This window comes from Aulonocara sp. 'chitande type north' Nkhata Bay, linkage group LG12 (assembly GCF_057382095.1).
Source record: "Aulonocara sp. 'chitande type north' Nkhata Bay isolate Kocher_YH1m ecotype deep benthic linkage group LG12, A_spYH_male_GT1.1, whole genome shotgun sequence".
In the NCBI taxonomy this organism is placed as follows: Eukaryota; Metazoa; Chordata; class Actinopteri; order Cichliformes; family Cichlidae; genus Aulonocara; species Aulonocara sp. 'chitande type north' Nkhata Bay.
The window spans coordinates 9,002,435-9,026,141 of NC_141355.1; the positions used below are offsets into that span (position 1 = coordinate 9,002,435).

General features: G+C 39.8%; 1 protein-coding gene and 1 pseudogene across 2 annotated transcripts; both read left to right on the top strand.

The window, feature by feature from the left end:
• The first annotated feature begins 1,814 nt into the window (after positions 1 to 1,814).
• Positions 1,815 to 22,357, top strand: LOC147316913 (tetraspanin-15). Of its 2 annotated transcripts, XR_015131755.1 has the most exons (9): positions 1,815 to 2,149; positions 7,086 to 7,271; positions 9,421 to 9,495; positions 11,532 to 11,627; positions 12,914 to 13,030; positions 15,046 to 15,096; positions 16,318 to 16,434; positions 20,747 to 21,968; positions 22,125 to 22,357. XR_015131755.1 is itself a non-coding variant. In XM_086313452.1 (8 exons), the coding sequence occupies exons 1-8, from the start codon at positions 2,063 to 2,065 to the stop codon at positions 21,074 to 21,076; spliced, it is 1,059 nt and encodes a 352-aa protein (XP_086169578.1). In that variant the 5' UTR covers positions 1,815 to 2,062; the 3' UTR covers positions 21,077 to 22,357. The 2 variants fall into 2 exon arrangements, 1 of the variants encoding a protein (XP_086169578.1); XM_086313452.1 differs by having other exon boundaries at positions 20,747 to 22,357.
• Positions 21,260 to 23,707, top strand: LOC147316914 (uncharacterized; annotated as a pseudogene).

Here is a 23,707-nt window from a genome sequence, read left to right on the forward strand (position 1 = left end):
GAGCTGGGATTAGCTGCAAGTCATTTCAAGGCATTACAAATACTCATAGCAGCTTGTTTCTTCCCTGAACTGTTTGCACACACGTTCCAATTTCTTTTACATACATAGACACACGTTCATTTCAATATCTTTCATTTATTATATAATTTTTTTATCATTTAAAAGAAATGCAACATACACTCATGGCCACTTTATCAGTTACTTCTTGCTAATACTGGGTTTAGCTCCCTGTTTGCCTTCAGAACAGAAGCATGTAATTCTGCTTGGCATTGATGCATAAAAAGTGGAAATCTATGTGGGAAGATTCTGTCTAGATTTTGATCAATATTGCCACAATAGCATTAAGCAGCTGCTGCTATTGGTTGTTAAATATCCATGATGCAGGTCTCCCATTTTATCATATCGCAAAGATGCTCAATTAGTTTGGGATCTGATCACTGTGGAGACCATTTGAGAACAATTAACTCATTGTCATGTTCAAGAAGCCAGTTTGAGAGGGTTTGATAATGTGTGACCTGGTGCATTATCTTGCTAGAAGCACCATCAGAAGATAATTACACTGTAGCCATAAAGGGATGGACATGGTTAAGAAACAATACTCAGACAGGCTTTGGTGTTTAAATAATGCTCTTTTAGTACTAAGAGGCCCTGAGTGTGACAAGAAAAATACCTCACATCACTGTACCACCATCATTAGAAGCAGCTCTCATGTTGTTTACCCCAATTTACCAATTTCTGACTCTACCATCCAAATGTTACACCAGAAAATGAGACTTAGCAGATGAGGAATTTTTTTTCCAATGTTCTATTTCCAGTTCTGGTGAGAACTGTAGCCTGAGTTTCCTGTTTTTAGCTGAAAGGAGTTTAGCCAGTGTGGTCTTCTGCGGCTGAGACCCACCTGCTTCAAAGTTTGACGTGCTGTCAGAGATGCTCTTATAGAGCAACAACAAATTTGGATCAAATAATAAGTGGTTCTATCAGCTTGAAACAGTCTTCCCATTCTTCTCTGACCTCTGAAATCAACAAGGCATTTTTGCCCTTAAAACTGCTGCGCATCTATGTTACGCTTTGGGAGTGAGAACGGGTTGAATACTTTGGCTTTTTTAACCGTTCACTGTAAACCCCAGAGATGGTTGTGTGGGAAAATCCCAGCAGATCAAGTCTCTGAAATACTCATATCAACCCATTTGCCACCCTCTTTGGATGTTAAAAGTCCACTCAATGGACATTATTAGCAGCAAAAAGGCCCATAAACCACCTTTTATCTGCATTCCACAACTTCAACAAGTCGTCATGACTATGACTACATGTCTAAATGTCCTGAGTTGCTGCCACATGACTGGCTGATTAGATATTTGTGTTAACTGCCAGCTGAAATGGTGTAACTAATAAACTGCACATTGATTGCGCACTGCTTGTAACAGTCCCTACTGCCTATATTCTAATTTTATTTATTAATTTTTTAATCCAAAACCAATTCATTTACAAACATTTTTCACGCATTTATTTATTTAGTTGTTTTTTGAGGGTGGTTATTTTATTTTATTCTTATTTTTTAGAATCCTACTCTTTCAAAGACAGACTTTTGTCAGCATTTTGAGGGCATTATGCTACCTCAGGGAGCCATGAGCACCTTTAAATTAAAATACAGACTGTCTTGCTTTGCATTGCTATGTTTTTCCCATAAACGCTACAAAAATACATATCTATAAATAAGTGCAAAAACTTGAACTAAGCAACAAATGCTGTTACAGGTGTACAGTAGCTGGCTGCTGAGTTGAAGTAAATGAGGTTGTGTGCACTGCGCCTTTAAGAATGTAGTCAAAACAAAGCGTGGACTGGCCGGCCGCACGGAAGTGGTTTTGTTTCGGTGGTGAGCCACAATAATATATGAGAAATGAGAGGTGCTACGTTATTAAAACACAACTAGGTCTCCTAAAAGTTTTTGTTTTGTATTTCTTCAAGAATATTTTATTTTTCATTATTTTTTTATATCGCTCGAACTAAACGAGAGATAGCTAGTTAGCTTTTTTTTAAGCTAGCTTTATTATCGCAAGCAACCATGCCTTCCTACAATGAACTAAGGAAAACCAACTACTTCTACTACTTCATCAAATTTACCTTAAATATCTACTCAATGCTCTTCTCGGTAAGTTTCTGGTCCAAAAATTAATGTCAGCCTTGGTAGTAAGTTCATTTGCGCTGCAACAGTGTCTGCTAACTCAAGACCCTAAGCATCCAGTATCATCGCCAAGACATCATTCCAAAGATCATTGAAAACACTGGTGTTTCAATATATACCACCTGCTGTAGGGTCATGTGTATTTTGTAGCATATAACTTAAGCCATATTGCAAAAATACACAATCTACTATGGAATTCGGCATATATCACTGAACAAAGATAAATGGTCTTTGAACTGTAATTTGAATGGAAATCACTGATTTTCCTTGTACACTAGCTAAATCCCACCTACATATGGGGCACAGCTTCAGATTGGATATATGTGTGATCAAACTGAAAGAAACCGTATTGAGTTCGATAGCACACTTTCCACATTTACTAAAATATTATAATTATTAGGAATTTAAGAGTTTCTAATCACTACTTTGTGTTGGGAAATGTAGAATTAAATTGGGTGTGTTTTTCCAATGGCTTTCGGTTTGGAATTGTCTGGATACTAGCTAGCTGGTTACGTCTGCGGAAAGACATTTTCCCATAAGGCCCCATGTATCGTCCCAAAGCATAACCTGTTATAACACCTGCCTTTTAAATAAGACATTCATTCCTCAATTTGGCATTAAAACAATACACCGGGGGCTCGGACTAACAAACAGCATCGTGGTGCAGGGCGTTGGATCCAGTTAAAGGTACGATGACGTGAGTAAATAATACGCCGACAGAAAATCCGGCGCCGCTGATAGATGCTAATTCTTTTACTTATTATAATTCCTAATAATACATCGTATCATTTTTGTAATGCAGGTTAAATCCAGAAATTGTGTTTTATTCATGTTCATTCGATTATCTTTATTTAATCATCGCGGTTGTACAAATAGTTTAATGTACATAATAACATTATTACACACAGATTATTCAGTTTATTACTTTAAGGTGAAGGAAGGTGAGCAAACAGAAACAGATTTCTTTGACTCCTAACTAGCCCAGTAGATAAATTGACTAATTTAAATTTTATCAATGTAAACACTGACATAAAGTTTCATTAGGATGGTCACACTTATGCAAAGGTGACATCAAAATCTGACATTTCATTATTGCATGTCCAGCTCTGTTTTAGTAAGTTGCACTTAACCATTTAACTTTAGTTTTAGCTGCAGAAGTTTTCTATCCCTGCAGGAATTTTGGCAGCTTAATGAACAATCTGCTTGAATTTTCTCGTGTTATTCCTTCATAAAGTGGCTGGTGATAATTAAGGATCTGGCAACCACTTAAAATGCTGGAAGAGTCCATGAATGTCTTGCAAGGGCATTAAGAAGTAAAGATGAGTCATTCTTAGCATGTGTTTTTTTTTCCCTGCCTCCCGGCATCCATAACCCCTCCTCAATATCATTTTGAATTCCAGAACGAATGTTAGAGTAATGTTCAGTTTGCACCACAGCCAGCTATATATAAGCTATAAGCTTAACTTGTTTCCATTAGCACTGCAAACTGACGTTCATCTAGTCAGCCTTCACCTATGTCTCTCTCTTAATGCTTAATTATTAATTATTACAGTCAAACACGCACAGAATTGTGTGAATGTGTCACTGTTTTTGGCCCCCTCACAACCCAATGTGGTTTTGGGGGTTTGTGACCCATTTGTGTTAACTCTCTTATCTTCTTTACTTCTGTGAGAAAGGTTAGCACTGATATTGGAAATAAGCCAGATGTACAGGATCTGCCAGTGCTTTATAGATGGTTGTGAATTGTAATTGGAGCTGAAGTAGATGGACCCTACTCTTAAAGCAGATTGCCTCTGTTTCCAAATGAAAATCAATAACAGGGAAGCAACTACGGGTTGGTCCTTCCCTTTTTCTACCACTTCCATTAGTTAAGCAACCCTCTATTTTTCTCATATGTCAGCAGAAAGTAACAAGTAACTAATGAAACTGTCTGGACACCAAAGTGTAAAGCAAGGGTGTGACTATGGACCTGGGGTTGTTTGTTATTATGTAATGATGATCATTATGTTTCACCAGCATACATTTTTGCCCCTTTTTCTGTGCCCCTTACAATCCTTTCACATTTTCTTGCTTTTATCCAACATTATGTGAGCAACGAGGGCAGCTCCAGCCCATTTAGGGGTTTGTTTACAAGAAACCAAAGCTTCTGAATCTGTACATTTAATAAACTTGGGAGATTATTTACTTTAGATTTTATCTATAAAGGTCATATCTCTTAGGAACGATTCCTAAATCAGCCATACAAGAGAATTTAAGCAGTAAAATGAGGCCATCATCACTGATATTGCATAATGCAGATTGAAAATGTCTGAAGGGAGCATTTCCAGCTTTGTGTTACTGCAGCAACAATGTAATTCTGCTCTCATTTGATTTGATTTGATTGCACAGAGGGACAAAACAAACTGAACGCAGGCTAAAAGATGCTCCAGTGTTTTTGCTGTCCCTGTAGGATTGGCGGTGTTGTTTATCCAAACTTAAAATACACTGGCTAATCTCTGCTTTTAATTAGGGTTCGAAGTCTGAAGGGCTGGTATTTGTTAGTATTTGCTGTGAGCTGGGATGGTATAGAAGAAATGAAACACGATGGCACGGTGGGTTAGAACTGTTACCTCACAGTAAGATCGTCGACCAGGTCAACTTTTCCCAGTGAACCCCGCTATAGCTACCTTCTCTGTTTCGGCCCACTTGTCAGCCACTCAACATTTAGCAATCAATTACGTCATCTACTTCAGCAACCCACACTCAGGATCTTGGAGGACTGCACAGGAGCACATCTCGGATCTCCCCATGCGTCCCCCCCTCTTTGTCCGTATGCAGACGGACACATTTGCGGGACTGTAAATCCCGCTTAAATGTGAACGGTTCTCTGTCTTTCTGTGTTTGTCCTGTGACAGAATAGCAAGATCTATGAAGCTTTTCACCCTATGATAGCTGAGATAGGCTCCAGCCCCCTGTTAAGGATAAGCAGAAGAGAATGGATGGATGAATTGATGAAAAGCGAGCCTAAATAGGCACACGGTGCTGTAATTGAGGCCTAAAAATTCAACAATCAAAAGTAATGCAAAGGACATTTTAAATTACCTTAAAATTTCACCCAGAAGTTTTATTCAACATGCTTGACAAAAAACCCCAAAACTTGCTCTTGCACTCTTTCTTGGTTTTAATTAGAATTAGAATACTTTATTAATCCCTAAGGAAATTGTTTGGTTACAGTTGCTCCAAGACAATAACAGTAACAAACTGAACTAAATTAAATAATATAATATATTACAAAGTTTACAAAATATAAGAAATAGCTCTAATATTTTCAAAAAGCTCAATTACAAATATCCATAATATTGCAGAGGTGAAATATACAGACTGACATTTTACTCTACCTGTAAAACTTTGTTATTTTACTGTAGAGCATGTTCAGAAGGGTTTAACTGTTGCACTGTGTACTGTGCATTAGATGGAGGAGTTGTGCAGGGAGCCACAGGCAGGAATGATTTCCTGTGTAGTTCAGTGGTGCATCTCAGTCTCTCACTGAATGTGCTCCAGTGACCAGCCAGCACGTCATGGAGTGGGTGGGAAGTATTGTCCAGCATTGTCCTTATTGTGGACATCTGCCTCTTAAACACCAGACACATAACATTAATCATGTAATTAAATAATTAATTAACATTAATTATGTATGTATTGCAGTCACTTCTTTGATTTTGACTGCGTCAGCACCATATTAGGTATACAGCATTGTCCGACTGAGTGATACAACTTTGCTCTAAGTAATAAAGACTGGCAAGAAACCTAGCATAGATTGAGGTTCAGCAGGTCATTACTCATAACTCAAAGTTTCTTTGTGTGATCTTGATTAAACTCATTAAAGACCAGTGCAATCTTGTACATGCACGGTGCTCAGCTGTGTGAAGCCTGAAACCTCTCGCTTTCCGATCGCAACTTAAAATTTGAGCTATTGCGCTGCTTCCTCCTTTTAAGTGTAAAATGGTTTGGGCTTATAAATTGCCAATTGTGACTTCACTTTCTTTCATTTTGTGTGTAACGTCAGTGAGTGGGTATATTGCAGTTGACATAGTGGTGCAGTAGTTGGCTGGCTGTGGCCTTGCATGTTGCATGTTCTCTCTGTGCCTGTATGGGTTCTCTCCAGCTTCCTCCCACAGAAGGAGGCGTGGGCTGATAGTGTACGATTGTGTGTCCTCTGTGTTAACACTGTCGTGGTCTGGCGGCCTGTCCAGAGTGTACCCAGCTGCTCGCCCAATGACAGCTGTGACAGGCTCGAGCCCCCACTATGACCTAAGTTGGATGGACAGATATATGAATTTTGAGTGGTCTGGAGCCTCATCCTGGCTGAGAAGTAACACATTCACCTAACAATAATTTGTTAGTCTGGCCTCAAGTAAACTGTGACAGTAGAAATTATGTGGAAGTGACCTTTGCTGAACTATTAAAGATACTTTTTTAAAGAGGGATTTGTATCACCTCTCAATTAAATGTCTGAGTCAGCCTTTAAGCAGGCAGGGTAAATTGTTTGCATGCTAAAGCTTTTTTACCCACATAAGAGAAGCATACCAGTCAAATTCATATCAAGTTTTTGTTTGTTCCTTTTCATTTTCAACAAACTGCTTTTAGTTTCCATTTAGTAGCTCAGCCTTGTCTGTTGGCTTTGGCATTTCTTCTTAGACAGTTTTGACTAAAAGGGCATCTTAATTCTGAAAAATATTAAAGCAAGTGTTGAAGCAGGAAATTTAGACTTTTAAGTCCTTTAAAGTTGTCAGTCTGTACTACTCACCAAGCAGTATCACAGTAAATATACAGGTAAATATAAAGTTTTTTGATGTAAGATGTAAGATTTTCTGACGTATTCATCGCATGACCTCCCTCCGATTCTGTTTCTCTGTCTGTCCAGCTGATGGGTCTTTGTGTACTGTGCGTGGGAGTGTATGCTGAAGTGGAAAGGCAGAAGAATCGAACCCTGGAGGGTCTTTTCCTGGCTCCTGCCGTGGTGCTCATCCTGCTGGGCTTGGTCATGTTCACTGTGTCAGTGGTGGGCATGGTTGGATCCCTCCGGGACAATAAGACCCTGCTACACATGGTAAGGGAGATGGAGGCGGACAGGTGGGGGATGTGTCTTGCAGGTACTGCTCATTTTCTTGCTTCATATTTCCTGGAATCTAATAAAGTTTCACTTTGCGGGCTCCCAGTTCAAAATAATCCTGGTTTATCTTATACTGGGCCTTGGTGCTCTGCATCCATTCATTCTCAGATTTGGAGGTGTTTAATATGAGCGCCTACCATCCTGTATATGACAGAAAATAAGAAGAAGCATGAATGGATGAGGTTAATTGTAATGATAAACAGTTGTTGTCAGAAGTTTATATGCACTCATCATGGGCATGAATGTCATGGTAATTTATGGTTTTTAATTATTATTTTTTTAACTGTTCTTTTTGAGAAATGACAAACCATATCGACAGTTTGTGGACTAAGCCAGCTCCTTATCAGGAAACCAGCCAGTTTGAATGAATTCTACCAAGAAGAATGGTCAAATATCCAGTCAGAATTATGCCAGAAGCTTGTTGATGTAAAAGCATCTGGTCAAGGTGCAACTTGCTAATGGACATTTCACTAAAAATATTAGTGAGCGTGTATATATTTGAGCCTTGAGTGGAAATCAAAAACAAATTCAAATGTGTGCACACACTTCTTGTTTTTCAAAGCCAGAAAAAATGTATGCTGTACAATCATTCCACCCTGGAAAAAGAACAGTTCAAAGAATTCATTAAAAATTCAGACGATCATGACCGTGATGAGTGTATACAAACATCTGACCATGACTGTATTTTATATTTACCATATCTGTGTTGATGCTATTCTTTTTGATACAGAATAATGTATTCATGTTTATGTTTGTGTTGATAATTTTGTAAACTTGACATTTGGTTTCAGAATGAAACGGGTAATGCAAAGTAAAACATTTATTTAAACATGTTTCTGGATATATTCATGCACAAATTGCCACATTCATCAAACCGCATAAAAATGAGTTCACAGCCATTTAAACCACTGATCACTCTTTACTCCTTAAATTCAGCACAGCTTGTGGTTTGACAGTAGTAGGAAGAAAAAAACTCAAAGGGAGCAGGGAAATGTTTTTTGTGTTTGCTGTGTAACAATCTAATTAGCTATAGCTAAATAACTTAAATTAAAAGGGGGATTAAAAGTTGGCAATAAAAAAAATGTAATGCCTCTGTTTATACTGTGATGAAAAGAACTAATTTTATATCGTGAAAGACATGAAGTTAATGGGGAAATATAAATTATGTTCCCCTCAACTGGTATTTGCTTCTCTTTATAGCAACCCAATTTTACCAAGTTCTTTTGTTTTTTGTTTAACTCTGTTTCCAAAAAACTGAAGAATTAATTGAAGATTTAATGACAGTTTTACTAAAGCAGTGTGCCTGTTCTTACGTGTTTTCTGTTAAAACAGACACTAATCTAAAGCTTACATTTGAGCCAATCAGTACATGCTTAAGCCAAATTGTATAGTAGCAGAACATCTGCAGATTTGTGTATTGTTCAAATAAATAACCAAAAATACTTTAAATACTGGAGGACCGGGTTCAAATCAACAATATCATTAAGCTTAATAGTAATAATGTCAGTGACCTAATAAACTGAAAGTCTGAACTCTTACAATCTATTAATAATTTACAACAGAATTACAGAGAGGCCATTCCTCACTTATAAATGATCTTTGAACAAGTGTTTATCACAGCTTTCAGATAATGCACAAACAACTCAACAGCCCAGTTCATTTTTGTCAATCATCAAGTTAAAGAAGTAAAATGAGTTAGCTGGCCCTGTTTGTGACGAGACAGTTCTGGAAGCATGCCACGGAAAAGCCGGGGGTGTATATACTTATACTTGTTATATACTTATAACAAAATTAAATTAACAAATAATTCCAATTAGCTTTGAACTTTTTTCAGTTTCTGTATGACAGCAGGTCTTGGCTGTTCAGTGTTGGTGGGTTTTTAGCCTGAAATCTGAAACGGGTCCATTATGCTGTGCATCTTTGTGTTGAGCAACTGAACTGAGCACATTTTGCTCGATTACAGAATTAAATTTATTCTTGGTTTTAAAAAATAATAGATCTAGTTTGTTTTCTTAGTTTGTCAGCACACCATTACCCATTATATACTTTTATGCTGTGTAACTCTTTTTTTCTTCTTCTTCCACAGTTCCTTTGTGTTCTCTGTGTCTTGCTGCTTCTCCAGGCAATTGCTCTCGCCACAGCTCTGATCTTTGAAAAAAAGGTAAACATCTCATGTCCTCTGTGCATCTATTGCAGTCTACTCAGTCCACGGTGCAGTGTTTTTTGCATGGTTTTCAGTCCCTTCAATATTTTGTTTCCTCATCAGTCTGAATACAAAACTCAAAACTGATGAGCCAAAATGGAGAGTTTGGAATTGCTTATTTCTTAGAAATGGAAGGCTGGAATTACCTCATTTATATTTGTATTCAGGCCCTTTGTTATGATACTCATGGTTGTGCATGCTATACTGCATCCTGCTTCTGGTAAAGGTCCTTAAGATGCTAAAGCTCAAAGCAATATGCCTAATTGAATTCACTGGACGTGATTACCAGAAGCACACTCCTGCCTACAGATGGTCAGACAGTTGATGGAATTTCAGATGGAAAACCAAATTACGAAGTTGAGAGAACTGTCTGTTGACCTAGTTGATGAATCTCCTACAATCCACAGATCTGGGAAAGGATGCATGAAGGTTTCTGGGCCATTGCAAGTTGTAAAATACAGTGATTTGAAGTGTTTCGGTTCATAGTGCCTGGAACCACAGGCACTACATGGCGGTGGCAGCATCATGCTCTGGCCATATTCTTCTGCAACAGGTTCAAAATTGTCAGAATAAAGTAAAAGATGAATGCAGGAAGAGATAATAATAAAATTTAATTAAATAAATAATATATACTTTGTTAATCCTGTTGGGATTTTGTTGATATTTAACAATCCCCATAGGAAATTACTCCTCTGCATTTAACCCATTCACTCAGTGAAGCAGTGGGCAGCCACCAGCCACCAGTCCAGCGCCCGGGGAGCAGTATGTGAGGATGGTACCTTGCTCAGGAGTACTCAGGGTAGCCATTCAGTGGATTCAAACCCCCCGACCTTTCGATCACTCTATACTATGCTAGCCCTGCCGAGATGGTGCAATCCTAAAGGAAAGTGTTTTCCAGTGTTCTTGTTCTTCTGAGGGGAAACGGTCTCCATGTTAACAATGGTTTAATGCAGCGGTCCCCAACCCCCGGGCCTCGGACCGGTACCGGTCCGTGAGTCGTTTGGTACCGGGCCGCGAGAGTTGAGGCTCAGGTGTGAAATGTATGGTTTTCAGGGTTTTTATCGGTTTTCAGCGTTATTTTGTTATCGTTTTTATCGTTAACTCTGTTTTCCTGGGTCTTTTCACGTGTGTTATGAATAAATCTTCTTTTTTTGGTACCGGTACTAGTTTCATTTTGTTGTATTTATCCGCGACACCTTAAAGGCCGGTCCGTGAAAATAATGTCGGGCATAAACCGGTCCGTGGCACCAAAAAGGTTGGGGACCGCTGGTTTAATGCTCTCGAGTAGCACAGTCCTGATATGAACCTAGTAGAATATCACTGGACAAGCCTGAAAATTGCTGTACACTGACACTCCCCTACCAAGCTGGGTAAGTGTGAACAATTCTGCCAACAAGACGACCTTTAAGAAGAAAGATGCCTGAGGGCGCGGGTTTAGTTCAGTGCCTGGAGCGGGCAACCACATGCCATACAGCTGATAGCGGCTGGCCCGGGTTAGAGCTCTCTCTGCTCCTGCTTTCCTGTCCTCTCTTCACTGTGTCTATCAAATTAAGCTGAAAAAGGCCAAAAATATATTTTTTTTTTTTTAAAAAAGAAGAAGGAGGAGGACAGGTAAAATACAGGTGTGTCAGCTGATACAATCAATCCCCAAAAGACCTGTAGATATCATGCAGCTGCAGGTGCTTTCATAAGGTGCTTTTAATTTTTTATAAGTATTCAGACTCTTCACTTAGTACTTAGTAAGTAAAGCCTGTTTTTCTGAAGAAGAACAAGTGTGAAAATGAACTGAATCCATTTTAAAATGAGCCTAAAATATAACAAAATATAGAAAACTTTGAAGGATCAGAAAACCTTCTGAGTGTACTGAACATTACTCCCAGTCAGAACTATAATCAGCTCTGGTCAGCCCATTATTTCTTCGGTGTACTTTATGATTGCCATTATTTATAACCATGACCCCTTCTCCTCTGCGTTTCTCCCTCTGTGTCATCTAGACGTCTGCCTTGTTTCAGAGCACTATACGAGAAGGAATTAAACACTACTACGACGATCTCGACTTCAAAAACATCTTGGACTACGTGCAGCAAAAGGTAGTGATGCATTAGAAAATGTTGACAGACAGTGCGTCTTTTTGTGAAATACTTTTCTATACAGGTGCCGTAGCTGACTGATGAGCCAATGGAATAATAGGATGTGGGCTATACCATCTAGAGGTTATCTAGACAACTTTTTAAGTATTTCATGTGCTTGAGTGTGTTTGCAGACTGTCTAAAGTCTCACTCAGTGATCTGCCAGTGGATAACCAGAGTAATTGTCTCATTATTATAGTATATTAAGCTCCACCTTAATAGGAGACGGTCTCGTGCTAGTTCACCCTTCAGAAGTGCATGCTCAAACACAGTTTGTACATGAAGTAGTTCACACTCACAGGAATTTTTAGAGGTTTTAGGGGTTATGAACTATTCTTTTTCAGCAGGGCTGAGATGTACCACCCGTCCTGCTCACCACATTCTACTTTCTGAAAAAGAAAGTCCTTAATTTGACACATAGAGTGAGATTGAGTGCTCCCAAGTGCAAGTGGGATATCCAGGGAGTGAGCTCTGATATTAGTACAAGATGTGATCAAAACGTTAGGAGACTGTTTCTGCTGCATACAAATGTAGTATGGTACGGCTGTGGGCAGGAACCAAACACAGACAATAACTGTGCAGAATTAGGAATCTGTGTGGTGTGGCACAGTAAACATCATGGCCTGTGTACTGCTGCACAGCGTGACTGCTTCATAGGGAATGACAGCCAAATTTAAACGAGTTCAGTTGTTTGCTTTTTATAGGTACTGCACTTAGATTGCACCTATTGTCAGCTCTGCTGACCTAACACTCTTCAGATACAGGATATTTATTTATTGAACTTTAAAGATCGGCTGAAAAGGACATTTAAGCTTTCAGTGTCTACTCAGGAATGATATGTTGCCTCTTAACTATCACAGCGTTTTCAAAGGCTTTCTATCGAGGGACTTTTTCATCAGTGGAGAGCACAGTAAATCCTGCTCCTGCTTGCCTGTCCTCCTGTCTTATCTGTGTGCTGTCTTGTGTAACAGCATGCAGCTGTGCCCAGGTGATTGCAGAGATGGAGATGTCCTTTGTCAAGGGGAGAATTTTCTCCTTGAAGTGCTTTAAAATGATAGCCTTTAACTGATTGCCAGAAACTCTCCTGTCTTTACATGACCACTTCATTTCTACTGCATTGCCACAGTGACATTTCTGTAGGAGGTGGATATACAGGCACCGCTTTGAATTAGGCACTCTTTTGTTTTGCTATTGCTTCATGCTTGGCTCCTAACAGCCTTTTTCCTTTACCCTCATTTATTTCCCAGTTTTCATGTTGTGGAGGAGATGAGTATAAAGACTGGAAAGTCAACCAGTACCATTTCTGCAATGGTACTGGTCCACTAGCATGTGGGGTTCCATACACATGTTGTATTCGCCACAAGGTGAGTTCAAACAACACACATACACAGACGATACAAACATGGTATGGAAGCTGTTATTAAAACCATGATGTTTCTGGTGCTGGTTAGGGATTTATTTACACCTAGAGTCCAGTCCATTGTAATTCTGATAATTGAGAGCAAAATCCGTTGTTACCTTTCAGTTTCAATGCTGGTCAAACAAAACAATTTTTTTTAAAAAGGAAGAAGAGCAGGTAAGATAAATCAGCTCACAGAAAACTCAATCATTTGAACATCTGAACCATTAGCTCGACATGAGCCCATGTAAGGGAGTCAAATTTAGAAATGTCTTTAAGCTTCTTCTTTTTTTTTAATCAAAGAGTCTAATTTATAGCTTAACACTATAGCTAGACACTGTATAAAATATAACCGGGGACATCGGGATTACATTAGCAGACATATGTTATTAGTTTTCCTCTGCTGTTAGTGAGTTTACAGTTCCCAGACACCATAAAAGAGGAAAGAAGACGCAGGAAAATTTGTACTTAAATATCTAAATGTTTACTTCAGCTGCTGTTGATGTTAATTATGGATCATGATCAGATGACTCTTTCTTTACACTGAGACTAACCAAGTTAGAATAATCGGCGTTTGATTGAACATCTGCCCTCTTTACTGGAGATATGGAAATAGTTTAATGCTTTAATGCTGTACATTTATGTTCCCATGCTTACCAGATAATTGTATGTGTGAGGCTATGACTTTTGATGCTAACTCACCGTCAGTGAAAAGTGATTTGCTGCTTACTCCTTTGCTTGCAGCTACAGGCATTTGAAGTCCTCCGGAAGTTAGAGAGCTTAGCTTGCAGCTAAAGCAGAAACTTAGGTTTGAACTACTTGTTTTTCAGACAGATGTATGGCTATATGGGCATATGAACAACACAAAGTTTGTGTATGTTTGGTTATTTCAAAGGCCTCAAATGGCTCTTTAACCTCCTAAGACCCGAACTCTTCCACGGCATGCATTTTTAATTTCTCTTTGATATTTGGGCTGATTGGGACCCGATGAATGTAAAAACAAAGAATTACCAGATTTTTTTTTTTTACCTAATTTTTGTTTCTAAGAAAAATGAGAGCCACATATGACGATGTTCGTTTAAAATTTCGATAGAACAGTAGCAGTATAATGTTCTCGTAAGTGGATATCAGGCCCTTGTAGAGTTAAATTGAGTATTTTGTCTAAATAACCCAAAATGTGATGTCCACATATGTGGACGCCAGGTCCTAGGAGGTTAAACCAGCCTCGCAGACATTCTGTCTATGGTGGGAACACATTTTAGAGCCACTTCAGCCCTCTAATTGGCAAATACTGATATCTTGTGGCCAGGAAAGAGTGATGTCATCAGTGATATTACCTTGACCTGCTGCTCTGTCTGATTATCTCTGTCCTGCTCATACATGTCCACAAATTCTCATCAGGGTAGCGATGGCCTGTGCTTTATCAAAGAAAGAAGGGGGGATTTTATCTCCACAACCCATTCGTAATTGATTTTGTGAGAGAAAAACATCATCCAGCTAACAGGAAATAGGGTGTGAATCAAAGGTATGAGCCTTTGGATGATTTCTTTCTCTAAGGGAAATGTTGGTCACTTGCGGCCACCTTCCATCTCCCATATGCCGAGTATCATTCTTGCTCTTGTGCTCAAAGCACTGATAGCGTCTCTGGAAGCAGCGGAGTGTGCTGAAGAAATTAATGACAGTTATCCAGCTCTCTCTCTCTCTTCACACACACACACACACACACACACACACACACACACAGAGCAGAGATAGAAGAGTTGCTTATGAAGGCTGAACGTTGGCTATGTTTGTGCCATTATCAGTTCCTATCTGTCATGGCTGCAGCCTTTTTGCCAAGGCCTGAGTTTACGCTCTAGTTGGCAGGGGACAGGAGCAACCCCCCTGTGAGGAGCTTCAGTCTACATGGTGGTGTCTCTGGTCACCGTGGCTCAGCTTAAATCTTGTTTCTGACTCTAGACATCTTTGCTCTTTGCACAGACGGAAGACGTCATCAACACCCTGTGTGGTTACCAGACTCTGGATAAACAGGTAGGAACAACATAATAACTTTTATCACATGGTTTTTCTATCTGTGGATCATAACATCAACATTTTTGGAGATCTCATATATACGGGTCAACACAACCACCATGTAACTGAGGGCAAGCCTCACCTTCTGATGCACAAACGTATATTGAAGTAGATGTTGTTGTTTTTCTGTTCAAACGCTGTTTCGTAATACCGACATCTTGATCTTCTGTCAAGTAATATGACATCTACAGTGAATCTTGCAGTCCTGCAGCTGCTTTTTTTGACAGCCTTACTCTGTCCAATCCTGTCAATGTTTGACTTCTGTAGGTGACTAAATGTAATTTGATCTCCTCTCAACACCGCTGTCCAAATCTGTCTTTCCTTTAATGTGGAGATCTACATACAAACAAATCTGTCTGAACACACACACACACACACACACACTGAAAGATACGTGAGGAATTCAACTTTAATGTGTTCCTCATATATTACTTGAGTAACCCCCTTTTTTTTCTTTACCTGACATTAGTATGATGTAGTATTGTGGAAATGCTAATACTGTAAGAATGCATTTATTTTAATGGCTGTCAACCATCTTGTATTCAGTTGACTTTTCATTTGTATTACTTTATATCTACTTTTATAATATCTACTTTTTAATTGTGACTGCAGAAAGTGACTTCTACCTCACACCAGTCAGCCACAGCATTAAAACCACCTGCATGATGTTGCATGGGCAACACCTCTGCCAATGATCCTCTGACTGTCTGTTGTGTTTGGCACTGGAGCAATGGCAACAGAATTCTTGTGGGTTTTAGGGTGGGGCATCAGGCTTGTTCCAGCACATTCCACGGAGGCTTGACTAGATCAGGATCTGATGATTTCTATTGGTCGGGTCAATGCCTTGAACTCTCTATTGGGTTCCTTGAACTCTTCCTTCCACAAGCCACTGCTATCAGGGAGCACCGTTTGTATGGAGTGTGTTTGGCTTGTACCAGTGTTTTTGTTGGTGTTCATGTAAAACATACATTCACACAAGTGACCCCAGCTGGTCACTGCATTGTAAAGAGATCAATGTTAAACTCTTAACCTGTCTGTGGTTTTAATGTTGCGGCTAATTAGTGTTACAGTTTTGTACTTTGTCGAAATTCTCTACTTCTGTTTATTTTTAGCGGCAGCTCAGTTTGACTTTGAAAATGAACCTGTCTTGTTGTTGTCTTCGTCTGGTCTGTGTATCAGCGTGAAACCCTGCATGAGCTGATCCATGTGCGAGGCTGCATCCACGCAGTCAACCTCTGGATGAGTGACAACATTGGAAAAACCGTTGGACTCTGCTGTGCCATTGGGCTGCCACAGGTAATTAAAAACTCGAGGCACCGACTCACTGAAACGCGACTCTTTTTTAAACTATTTGCACTTCTTCCGCGGAATCCTGTTATCAAAACTGTAAGCCATCACTTACTCTGACGGTTAGGTACATTTGCTTTTAAATTTTCCTGACTGGGAAAGAGTACCTTTTCTCCTGCCAGAAAAAAAAATAGGATTTGTTTTTTCAGTAAAGCCTAAGTTAACCTTCACCTGCTTCCTTCAGTAGGCACAATTGTGACAGTCTCACTGATTAATAATGTTTAATAAATATGAGGTTATGGACAGACGGCAGGACACAAACTGTCCTGTGGATGAATTTAGATTTCATACAACCTCTACAGAGGAATATTGTGCATCATGGAAACAGAAAGTAACTCTGGAAGTTGTACATAAGAGTCTGTGTACATGTGACAGCACACTGAGACTTTCTGTACAGAAACATTAGTGTAGTTTTTTTTTAATGCATATTTATTTCAGCACGGTGGCACGGTGGTTAGCACTGTTGCCGCACAGCAAGAAGGTCCTGAGTTCAATTCCACCATCAGGCCAGGGTCTTTCTGTGTGGAGTTTGCATGTTCTCCCCGTGTTGCGTGGGTTCTCTCCAGGTACTCCGGCTCCTCCCACCGTCCAAAGACATGCAGCTTGTGGGGATAGGTTAATTGATTAATCTAAATTGTCACTAGGTGTGAATGTGCGAGTGAATGTGAGTGTGAATGGTTGTCTGTCCCTATGTGTTAGCCCTGCGACAGACTGGCGACCTGTCCAGGGTGTACCCCGCCTTTCGCCCTATGACAGCTGGGATAGGCTCCAGCGCCCCCCGCGACCCTGAAAAGGATAAGCGGAAGCGAATGGATGGATGGATATTTATTTCTTGTTTTAAATCGTTAATCACAGAGCGTACATCAGGCTATTTTTAATTTGTAGTTCTTTGGATTCATTATAAGGTTATATTAGGAAATTCTTAACAGCAGAGTTTAATGCTGTGTCTTCTGTGGAGACCTCATGACGCCGCTCCCACTGATGACTGGGGAAAAAATGAATATTTAGAGGAAACAGATTAACGTACGGATATTTAGTGAGTGTGGATGTTGTTGTTTTTGTTTTCATAGTCTCTATTGTAATAAAATGTGTCCACTGCAGTGGTGGTTGTTAGCTATGTTACCACATTTATATCTTCTCTTTGTTGTGACAAAAGTAAAATACTCATCATACATTGTGTCACAATACAATATTTCTGGACCACTTGTTTTATAGCTTGGCCTTTTGCTTACACAGCGCAGACTTTCAGCTTTTATTTGAGGGTCTTCACCAAACCGTGACAATAACCATAGAGATGCTGCTTTTCTACACAGTCCCCTGCTTTCAGCTTCCAAAATATAATTGAACAAGTTGACATAATTATGCTGCACGGTTCTGATCATAAACTATGGCATTTTTTGTGTGTCATTGTGTCACTGCTTAATCTTAGTGTCCCTGGTCCAAAGAATCCTGCTGCAGTATTGCTCTGGCTTTTCCGATTTCTTTTTGCAAATTGTAACCTGGCTTCGCTGTTTCTTGCTTTTTTGCATCTTGCGGTGAACCCTCCGTGTGTCCCCTCACAAAGTAGTCTCCTTTTGCCAAATGTGGATAATTGTATGTCTGTCTCCTTGAAACTGCAGTGCACTCTGATGTCGTTATTTTTATTTAATAGAACGTTGTCATTTTTGGATAAAATACACATTTTCAAATTAATTGCACAGGTTTAAGATCACAGGTGACTTCCCCACACTGGTGCTATAATGAACATTCTCCTACACATTCATACATTACATCAAGCAACACTAACTATATGTTGATGCCTGATTTATTCATTTGTTGTGTGGGTTCAAAGTGATGTTTCATTCAACTCTGCATAAACTGATACTAATGAATCATTTATTTAATTTGTGGTCTCCTGCAACCTCTAATGGTTAATCTGCATGTGCGATGCCAGGTGGCCTTCTGGGAGGACTTTCTCTGTTTGGAAGCAGCTGAAGCTGATCAAGTGTTGGGAATCTAGCAAGCACCCAGTTTTGTTTGTTGATTTTCATGCTGAATTCTAAATTTATCTCTGATCTGACTTGATTTTTAGGAAAGATTAGCTACTTCTATCCTGTTACAGCTGGATATAATTTTTATAATACAATGCATTCCAACATATCCATTTTAGAGGGCGCTCTACTGCTGCCCTGCTATTGTATTGCAGAGCCGGCATTCACATGGCTCTCTTCACAGCAGAGTAGTGCCGAAGCTCCAAAAGGAAATTATGAATGGAATTTTTCTGTTACCACTGTGAGTGTTTCTCTGCCAAACTGTGCCGGCAGCTCGCATTAACAGAGTCCACTGTTGTGAGTTCAGCACATGAAAGAGCAGCTCTGGCACCAACGTGCAGAACAAATCTTCTGCATTATTGCTGCTGCTTTACTGCCATCAGCAAAAACCCTGACTAGTTCACATACCAACACTGGCATTGTGTGCAGTGTATAGAACGAAACTATGTCCACTAATCCACTAATTGGAAGATGGCTGTTTTGATCCACCTCCTCCAGTCAGCATGTCAACTGCCCTTAGGCAACTGAAATAATCTGTTTCAAATGATTACTGAGCATTTAAATATGTAGGAAAAAGCACTGTGTGTGTGAGAGAGAGAGCGAGCGAGGGAGAGTGTGGGTGAATGTGCTCAGTGCTTTTTACTGAATAGAAAAGCGCTATAGTACAAGTCTGTCCACCAGCTTCTTAAAGAAAAGGTAAAATAAGTGACAGCAAAGAACTTGCATGGATGAGTAGCATTTTCTTCTTCTAACTTCCATACCCAGCCCCAATAGCCGCATGTCTTTGGACTGTGGCAGGTAGACGGAGAGAGAACATGCAAACTCCACACAGAAAGGCCCTGGCCTGATGGTGGAGTCGGACATTAGCAACAGTGCTAACCACCGTGCTGCCCTATGACAGCTGTGATAGGCTCCACCCCCCCTGTGACCCTGATAAGGAAAAGCAGAAGAGAATGGATGGTTGAACTTCCTTACTGAATCCAACCTCAAACCTAAACTGAAAATCTGTTTCAATAATAGAGTACTGTGGAAAAAGTATAGGTCCCATTCCTGATTTTTTTAGAGGTTTTTCTTTTTGCATATTTGTCACACCCTGTGTGAAAAAAAAGTGACCTTAAACCTAATAAATGGTTGTGCCCCCGTTAGCACCAATAACTGCTATCAGATATTTCACATCACTGAGGAGAAATTCTGCCCCACTTGTCTTTGTACTTTAAAAAAAAATTCAGCTGCATTGTAGGTTTTTTCAGCATGAAGAGCCTGCTTAAGGTCATGCCAAAGCATCTCATTCTCATTGAAGTCTGGACTTTGATTAGGGAAGTGAAACATCCAAAGGTGGACTTGTTGGTATTTTGGATCAGTGTCCTGCTGCATAACATGAGTGTCCTTGAGCTTCAGAGTATGAACTTTCAGGATTTTCTGGTTGAGACCAGAATTTATGATTGTTTGAATGTTAGTGTGATGTTCTTTTTATCTTTTTATCAAATGCTGTGTTACTTTTATGCCAGGTAGAGTTGGAAAGTGTGTTTTACCCTCAATAAATTAAATTGTAATTTAAAAACTGACTTTTGGACAAAATTAAGAAATCGGGAAAGGGGCAAATACTATTCGACAGCACTGTTTGTTGACTTGGTGCCAAATAAATGACAAAGATGAAAAAGATGCTTAGAGCAGAGTATTGCCTTAACATCTTGCTTATTGTGGAGGATGAGATGGGGTGAGACAGAACGACTTGTCTTCAAAACACGTTTTTTGTTTTAGTTGAAGTCGGGGTCTATGCAGCAAATTAGAGTCGTTGGGCAGAGAAGCATGAATCCTCAATATATCGAACCTTAGCTTGGCATGATTTAAGATACCTGCGCGTAAGAAGCACATGGGAGTTGTTAGTAGTTCTCAAATGCTTTTTGCATGATTGATCAGCCTTGTTGATAAATGCATTGCACACAGAAAATCGATTTTTGATGATACATCAGTTTGGGGTTTTTGTTGTTGTTGTTGGGGGGGGGGGGGGTGTTTTTTATCTTGGACTCCACTAGAGTAGCTTTGGATGATTCACAGTGCAAAATAATCTTGATCTTATTTTAGGCCCTCAGGTTGTCCTCTGGAAAACAAGGGAAAACACTAGATCCCCCTTGAAAAAATTATCATAACAAATATTTGATAAATTTTTCATGATTAGCAACTCAGATGAGTACTGACAAGATGACTGTGTCTTGATCATCTTCCTGCAGCTGCTGGGTATCGTCCTGAGCTGCATCTTCTGGAACCTTCTGGTGGAGATGAGCGAGTCAGCTGACATGGTGGACTTCAAACTGAAGAAGTTTAATTACAGCGAGTTGGACCTGGCTGGTGCCGGATGGTGCATGTGCCTGCCCAGGGACGGTGGCTACCTGCCCGTCCCAGTCGTAGAGCCTGAACGTGACCCCATTGATATTCACCTGGAGAAGCTCAAGAAGCAGCCGCTTCGTACACACTCTCAGCTCCAAAAACTGCAGCAGTCCAGATCTGCCACTGGCCTGGATGAAGTAGACGTTGGCCGCAAGCATAAAAGGGAACACTGAATGGTCTTTTTTATTTTTTAATTATCATTATTATTTTGACCTGTCATGCCTTTTGGGAGGTTTTTTTGCCTTTTTTTCTGTCACTGTAGAGTAATTTTGTTTGTTGGAATTGTGTTGCACTACTTGATAACTGAAACTTTCTGTAACTTGATCAAACGAAATTTGGTCAGTTAAAGTGACTAAATGTACTTTGACACTTTGTGGGTGAATTTGTTTACAACAACATGTGAGAGAACAACATGCAACAGGAACCTTTTTTACATTTCTTTTGTTTGTGTCTGTTGATCTTCAATGATTTGTGGCACTAAATCATATTTAATTTAATTTGTATAGCCTTTGAAAATGAACTACAGGATGTCTTCATGTGCTAAAGCTTACCTCAGGCTATTTTGAAAATAGCCCAGTAGTCAGAGCACAGTGTGGTGTATAAATTATAAAACCTTGAAAAAATGTTTGTTTTTGGTTTTGTTTGTTTGTTTTAAAAGTGTTGGAGAAATAGGAGTAGCCAAGTATGTCTTGCGTGTAGCGTCTGTGACGGATGTATAGAGTTTGTGTATTATTTGATTTTTATTATGATTTCTATTTAATTTTGTGAAGTCGGTGTACATTGTAAGACTGATAGTTGTGGAATAACATGGAATGCATGTTTTGTACTGTATATAAAGTAAGTTTAAAGCGGGGTCGCGGGAGACAACAAAAAAACTCAGTTTGTGTTACACGTGAATTATACTTCTACATCCCAACTACGTCATAACTTGTGCAATAACCAGAATCCCATTTTAACCATGCGCTGTAACTTTCTACGTAACCCAACGGGAACCTCGTGAGAAGTCTAACTACACGTCAGGTCGACGCATGCCGCAACGACTTGAATGGCGTGGAAGTTTTCAGTGTAGGTATAAAGGGAGTTTCCGTTTACTACACAAGTTAAGACTTTAGTTTCCTGCAGAATTCTTAATCAAGCTTTTGGCTCTCAGTGGGAGGGGGAGGGGGGTCCATCTACTCCATGTTTTTCAACTAATCTTTTTATTCCTCCCATCTTTTAAAGGAACAACTTTAAAGGGATTATCCAGACTACTAATCCAGTGGGCCAACAACTCTGACAGTGGCAGTTTTTGTATCTGTGCAGTGCACTGTTTTGAGCTTTCCCTCAGCTCCTGCTTGTATCAAAACTACTGTTCATTTCAATAAAGCTGAATTTATGTACTGATCTTTTTAATTCTTTTTTTCTCAGGGCTGTTTGCATATGAACAGAATAAAGAATAAAATGCTCTTATGACCTCCAAAGGGAATTATTTGACAACAGCAGCATTTCTCTCAAAACATTGCTGAAACTTTTTCCAGAAAATTGAGGGGGTAAAGCAACAATAAATGACTTGCCAGAAATCCGAGTAAGTGCTTGGATTTCTATGTGTGGCGTCTTCTTTAAAAAGTATCCTAGCCCTAAACTCTAACTCTGTGCTATCAGAATATCAAATGCTTGACTTGAAAATTGTTCTCTAGTTTTGGTACTGAATGGACAGTGCCAAGCTTATATTAGACCTCAGAGGGAAAAAACCACTCTGCATGTAGGTATATCGACCTAAGCTCAAAGATCCTGTTGGGGCAGGATGTATTTTAAAGGTGTCTGAACTCCAAAACTGGCTTTTTGGCTGCCATATTAGAACTTTGGAGTCCAATGGAGGCCAACCTGTATCCATAAAGTATCCTAACTAATAGACATATAACATGCTAGAGTTTTGTGCACCAAAGTTGGAGCAGAGTTTTTTTAAACATGCTGCACCTCACAGGAGGTCATAATATTTATCATCCGTGGTTCATTCAAATGCACTGACTCGCCAAAAAAAGTCAAGAAGTCCGGTTCAGTGTAGTTATTTGACAGGGGTCACCACATCATCGACTGACTTACTTTTGGAGCCAGACACTTTGACAGTGGCTTCATCTTCCCTAGCCTTCAGGACCTGGATGGCTTGCCGCCCCCCCCGACCCCGATTCCAAAACCTCTGAAAATGCACTGAAAGACAACAAGAGGCCAGAAGACCAGAGAGAAACAAAAGTGTGGATCATTGGGTCCAGCTACATCAGATGAGACGAGGGTGAAGAAAAAGAGACTTTTGGAGAAAATTTTGGACTTAATGCCAAAGTCCAGTGGTTTGGCAAAGGAGGAATGCGCTGGTGGGGAGTCCTTCCTCATTTTTATGAGGACCTATCCACACAGAGTCCACCTGACATACTGGTAATCCATGCTGGGGGCAATGATTTGGGACTCTTTTCTGCTTATAAACTTTCTTCTGTCATTGAGAAGGAATTGCTGCAACTGTACACAGAGTTTTCCTCAATGACACTTGCATATTCATCCATCAACGAGCGTCAAGTGTGGAGTTATGGAAATCCAGGCAAAATCAAGAAGGACAGGAAGATTGTGAATGCCAGCATTAGAAAGGCTGTCGACCGCTTTGATGGAGTGATTATTGAGCATCCTCGCATCAGGTTTTTCAACAACTCAATTTTTTTACCCGACGGAGTTCATTTCACCAAGAAAGGAAATGAACTGTTTCTGACAAGCATCCGCTCGGCCATCCAGAAAAGTCTTCAGTCAACTCACTGAAAACTGACTTGAGGCATTTCTTT